Consider the following 6,180-nt stretch of genomic DNA (forward strand, 5'->3'; position numbering starts at 1 on the left):
GCCCAATTGAGACACCCCAGCACAGGGCAGAGGAAACAAAACCACACTTACCCAATGTCCACATCGAGGAAATGCTAGAGCTGGAACTGACCCAGAGCTCCTGGCCACCAGTCATTTCCGCAGCATCCTTTCTAGTCCTGCAGGCAATGTTGTAACACTTATTATTTCTAAGTACTATGTTATTATGTTACCCTATCAAGTATGCCACACTATTAGGTGTGCCATATGATGCTGTCTCATATATCAAGGCCGACCAGGTCAATATATAAAATGTGAAGGTGGCACATCCTGTTATTATAAAATGGAATCACAACACTCCACCCCCACTTCATTTCACGTTCCAAGGGCCAGCCTTTTCTCCTCTGCGCACTGTTCCTGGGAAGTAGGCTTCCTCAATAAACTCAACCTCACCACCTCATTTGCAGGAATGTCAAGAAACCCAAGGAGCTAAAGTCGCTTGGGATACAAATGTTACTTCAAGTGGGAGAGGTGACAAGAGAAGAGAGGAAACTACAAAATGCCCTTCAGGCAGCCTCTGCTGCGGCAGAGGAAGTGACAGCAGGAGGGCGCAGAGCGAGGAAGGACTCTCACAGGGATGGAGTAGCAGTGCGTGAGAGAGAATTGATCTCCTTTGATGGCCAGTTGGTTGGGGCAGGCTGGTGTGACCGCAGAGGGATGGAATAGGTCTCAGATAAGTGGCAGGCAAGCTGGGAGGGCTCAGGACCGGCAGGCAGGCAGGCAGGCAGCAGGACCTGCCTCTCAGATACCCTATAATGAAACTTTCTGCTCAGGTTTTATTCTCCTGTACCTTGCTATGTCCTGGTCCTGAGAGAAAAGGGCGCCGGTTCTGCTGCCCCCTGGACGGCTGACTTGTCACCGGGGAGTAAAGGTGTGGTCGTCCGAAGGAGCCCCATCCAAGGAGCTGGGGAAGCTTCAGGACTCCAGAGGCGCAGAGCCCAAGGTGGAGCAGGTTTTGGGAAGCAGGGAAGGGATGAGACAGCGGCGGTGGTGGTGGTGGTGGTAGTGGGGGTGGGCGCTCCATGGCAGCGGAAGGGATTCAGATCGTCCTGCTCAGGACGTGGAGATCCATCTAGACGCCTGACAATAACTCAGCCGGGCTCCTTGGCGGATCCCAAAGGCTGACTTTCCCAACTCGTCAGAAAGCAGAGTGATGCATGGCTCCACGACTTCGGCGGAAGGCAAAGAGGGACCTCGGTGTGAATCCGGAGAAAGGGAGAGAAGTGAAGCCCCAGCTCCACTCCTCAACCCCTTCCTGCCTATAAATAACCCCAAGTGTCACTTCAAAGGGGACAGGGAGCGCGGGAGAGGGGCTCCCGAGCCTGGCGGGTTAGGCAGTGGGCCCTGCACACCACGCCCCTCACCCCGGGCGAGTTTGCATAAATAAACAAATCTAAGCCGTCGGCCCCGCTGGAGGTGGAGGAGGAGAGGGGAGGAGGAGGAGGGAGGGGGCGGGAGAGATTAGTTTGGGAAGTAGCACGGATTGCTCATCCGATCCGTGCAGCCGCAGCTAGTGTGTCAAGTTACAGAGGCGCCGGAATCGGCTCCAGGGCTCCTCAGCAGTGGCCACGACCCACCTTTGCCCATGGGGCCCTCCATGTGCGCCCCTTCGCCCTGGGACTGAAACTGGCTCGCCTGGGAGACGCTTGACACCAAGAAGCACCGGCAGCGCAGAACCAACCAAGGACTCTGCAGATACTTGAAGGGAAAGACGGGGCGGAGAGGAGAGCCGGCCAGATTCTCCTCACTTTCCTGGACTTGGAAGATTCTTCGAAGTAACTTTGTCTCACCTGGGCGTCCCCCGATTGCCGCTGGTTGTGTTTTCTCGGCTTTCTCCGCTCCTGCTGCTAATTTTTCCACCCTCTTTGCCGGGAGCAAAGGGAAAGGGACATTTTCCAGCGACACAACCCCTTTCACCCTGCCCTGCAGCTTGGCTCCTGCCTTTGGTCAGCGGCTCTCGCCTTTATTTATTCTATTTATTTATTTATTGGTTCTCAAGACTCGAGGGGATGGTAGCAGAGCGCGCCCGCAGAGCGGCAGCCGCCGGTGCCCGCGGCCCTGGGGAGCTGGGCGCACCCGGGACGGTGACGCTGGCTGTGGCGCCCGTGGAGCGCTGCGCGCGGCTGCCGAGCCCGGGGTCGTGCGGGTTGCTGGCACTGGCCCTCTGCTCGCTGGCGCTCAGCCTGCTTGCCCACTTTCGGACTGCGGACCTGCAGGCCCGGGTGCTGCGCCTGGAAGCGGAGCGTGGGGAACAGCAAATGGAGCCGGCTATTTTGGGACGAGTCAACCAACTGCTGGATGAGGTCTGTGCTCTTTGTTGCTGTCTTTTATCCCTCCCCGCGGCGCCCCCTCGCGCAGCCTCCAAACTCTCCACCAGCCGGTGCCCGCGGGCGCTTGCTATCCGCGCCCCAGGACTCGCACGAGTTGTCAGCGGGAGGGGTTGGGGGCGGGGACGGATGCTGCCCTGGCAGGAACCCAGAGGACCCGAGCGGCTTGCGCGGGACCCCTCAGCTCCCGCCTGCGTCCGGCACTCCCGGCGTCCCGCGCTGCGAGAGCTCTGGACTCGCGGCGGGGCAGGTGGAGAAAGGCATGGCTCTTGGAGGCGCGCGGAGGCAGCCAAGCTCCAGCTCTCCCTCCCTGCACCCTTCCAAGGTGGTGTGAGAGTCGCCCAGCGCCTACGCAGCTGGACGTGTGCCCTGCGGCCCGGGCGGAGGCTGGCTGAGCCCCCGCGCCCTCCCGCTCCCCCCCATCTATCTCTCGAGGATCAGTCGTGCCTGATTTTCATTGCCAACGTTCCTTTGGGAAGAGAAAGTGAGGGAGTGAGAGAGCCAGAGGGGGCAGTACTAGCAGCGGGTGTTTTCCTGGTCCCTGCCCATTGCCCCAGCCCTCTGGGGCCCAGGTGTGGGTCGCCCTGGCTCTGCATACCGTCTTCTCCTAAACCAGGTTTCTTATTCTCTGCCCCTTGGAATGGTCCCCCAACATTTTGTGTCTGTGTGTTTTTCTGGGAAGAGGACTTTGAGCTTCCCTGTTTCCAAAATGTTCTTGGACAGAAGTAGTGTCTCTTAGCCATGGCAATCTTGTGTGTACGTGAAAAGACCCATCCTCCTTAGGAAGGAGGGACATGCAGTCTCATTGGTGCCACCATAGAAAAGGCTGGGAAGTGAGAGCACAAGGCCTGGTGACTTCTGGGAACCTGGACAGCACAGGATTTCCAGAGCCCAGATGAAAGAGAAGACCCCGCAGGTGAGGGCTGCAGCAATCTGGGAAGAGGTCCTGGAAGAAGCTGGCCATGGACGGTTTCCATGGGAAAAACTGGGAGAAGGCCTCTTAGTAAGAGGTTGTGTAGAACAGTGAAGAAGGTAATAGAGTCCAGCAGGCCTGGGTTTTATGCCCACTCTGCACCTTAGAAGCTGTGCAACCTGGGGCCAATACCCTGACCTCTCTGAGCTAACAAAACGGTGGTGATGATGGCAAGCATTACAGCCCAGCGCTAACTGTAGCAGTATTGTAGCCATTCTAGAATAATGCACCAGTTCCCTACAGCCAGGCCCTTCTCAGGTGCCCCCACCAGGCAGAAGCTGGTACCTGCAAAGCAGTTCTCCAGGTTGGTCAAGGAGAGGGAGGTCACAGAGCCAGAGCAGAGAGGGTGGCCACAGGGCAAGTTCACTGGTGCTAGTGGTGCACCCATAATGTCTGCCATCAGCTCATTCCCATGCTCTGCCAGGCCTTAGGGAATCCACAGGCCTCTGTCAGGCTGCCACAGTCCCCTGGGCCTGGGGGTGAGGGGTGGGATGCGGGGAGGCTTTAGGCTCAGCAATGCAGGCAGGCAGCCTTCGTGGGCTGGATGAGAGCGTGCAAGGACCTGGCTGTGCAGTGGAGAGGGTATGAGGGCAGTGAGGGCTCTCCCAGGCATCTCAGGGACCCTGGTTTTGAGGGACAAGCCTCGGATCCTAGGAGTTTCGCTCAGTTCCTCTCACCATCCTCTCCCCTTCCGGGTCCCTCCGGCTGACCAGGGCATGATGCCCCAGCCCTTTTCTAGATCCTGCTTCCTCTGCTTAAGACTTAGCCATCCAAGTCTCACGATAGGGCCTTGGGGCTGACAGTGTTATCTGACATGCTAATTCTTCCGCTCCAAACTGCAGCATCACCCTTACCCCCACTGACTTCTAGATCTCTCATCTGCACAGCATCTGAACTGACCCCATTTCACAGATGGGGAAACTAAGGCCCAGGTTACTCAGAATCTCATGGTGAGATCCAGGTCCAGAACCTAAGCCTCTTGACCCTACTCCCAGCGCTCTTTCTACTATGTACTGCCACCTTCCTTTGTCCGTTCATTCATTCATTCATTCATTCATTCATTCAGCACATGTTTCCTGAGAGCCAGCTATGTGTCAAGCAGTGTGGACACATTTCTGCCCTCCTAAACTTACAGGCAAATAAGACACAAAGAAGAAAATGGGCAGTGACTATGTCATGTGAAAAATGCTACAGTAATGGAAGCAGAGGAGGCCGAGGGACTGTATTAACATGCAACATACCTGATGGTGGTGACTTCCTGGGAAAGTGATTTTCAAGTTAAGACTTAAAGGGTAAATAAGAGCTTTCCAGGCAAAAGACGATGAGTATGGGGGCCTTTTTCTCAGGGCAAAGAAAACAGCTTCTGGAGGCTGGAAGCCAGAGGGAGGGGTTTGCCGTGGGAAACTGGAGGAAATCCTGGAGTGCTAGAAGGCTGGAATGGTGACAGATATGGCTGGAGAGGGACAGGTGAGCCATTGAAGAGTCTAGAGGAGGGCAGTTATGTCCCTAGAATGGGAACTTACGGCAGAGCAGGGAGGCCAAACGAGAGGCTAGTGCAGGCCAGAGGGGACTGTGACCAAGACCAGGGGTGCAAGTGGGTCAGAGAGGAGTGAATGGAGATGGTGGCAGCAGGGATGGGACCTGAGGTTAGTAGCAAAGGGCCTTGGAGCCAGAGGGAGGGAGCTGTCCTGTGAGTTCCAGGGCTGGGTGGCCTGGTCTGTGTGAAGACGGCCCTAGCCGTCTCCTGGGTGGGGCCTGCAATCCAGGGGCTCGTAAAGGGACACTCTAGGGGCTGCACTGTCTAACACGGTAACCGCCAGTCACATGTGACTCATATTTACATTAACAAAATGAAATATTTAAAAGTTAGTTCCTCAGTCACACTGGCCAGATTTCAACTATGTGCTCAGTAGACACTTGTAGCTAGTGGTTCCCAGACTAGACAGCAAAGGTATAGAACATATATATCATCACAGAAAGTTCTATGGGACAGCTCTATGGCAGCAGCAAGATGCTTCTGGGCCAGCAAAGGTGTCCCCAGAGCAACCTGAGGCCCCTCCTCCACCCTAGGCCTTTCCTCTCTGAGGTATGTTCTCCCAGTTCAGAACAAATGACACAGGTGTGAGGAAGGGGTGAGGCAGAGAAGGAAGAACTGGGCCCAGTGGAAACCACTGGGAGAAAAGAAAATGCAGAGAAGAGAGGAAAACATGGTTTTGTTAAAGAATGATCCTATGAAATGGATGTAAACAGGGTCTCTGCTCTCAAGGGGCACAAGGCACCCCTGTGTGAGCCTAAGGGTCCAGGCTCAGGACTCCAGCTGGGCTTTGCCACCCACCTCCCCAGCCTCAGGTTCCTCCTCTGTAACACCCAGGCCCTGCCTGCCTCTGGGCGATGCTGTGAGACTCTCGGGAGATCGCAGATGGAAGAATGCACTAAAAGGTGCCGCCTCCAGAGGCCATGCTCAGGACCACAGCAGTGCTTACGGGGGGCTCCCAGGGACCTGAGGCAAGCAATCTGTCCTGGGGCAGGTGGACCTGGGCCACTCCCTGAAGGATAGGAGAAGGGCATTGGGCAGGGCCCCTGGGGAAGCACACAGCCTGTGTCGCGGCCTGGAGGCAGGAGTCCAGGGGCACATGCGCGCCTCCCACCCGGTGGGGGACGCTGCGTGCTGGGTCACAGACTGTACCTGTGAGGCCAGAGGAAGCGGGAGCTGGCAGGGAAGGAGGCGGACGGGATACAGTAGGAGAGGAGCATGGAAGGAGGCAGGCCAGGGGCAGACGTGAGCAGAAGGCCCAGATTGGAGAGGCCAAGTCACTGGGAGGGGAGGGTCCGAGCTGAGAGAGGAAGATAGGGGGCGGGGCG

The 6,180-nt window shown here is 56.8% G+C and overlaps 1 protein-coding gene across 1 annotated transcript in view; it reads left to right on the plus strand.

Annotated features, from left to right (window-relative positions):
• Positions 1-1,484: 1,484 nt before the first annotated feature.
• Positions 1,485-6,180, plus strand: part of COL13A1 (collagen type XIII alpha 1 chain) — a 146,420-nt gene continuing 141,724 nt past the window's right edge. Inside the window, exon 1 of the mRNA XM_019624539.1 lies at positions 1,485-2,321. Coding sequence (XP_019480084.1) covers positions 2,028-2,321 — 294 coding nt within the window. The 5' untranslated portion in view covers positions 1,485-2,027. The remainder of the gene's footprint in view (positions 2,322-6,180) is intronic.

The sequence above is a fragment of the Hipposideros armiger genome, unplaced genomic scaffold (assembly GCF_001890085.2).
Source record: "Hipposideros armiger isolate ML-2016 unplaced genomic scaffold, ASM189008v1 scaffold_15, whole genome shotgun sequence".
Lineage (NCBI taxonomy): Eukaryota > Metazoa > Chordata > Mammalia > Chiroptera > Hipposideridae > Hipposideros > Hipposideros armiger.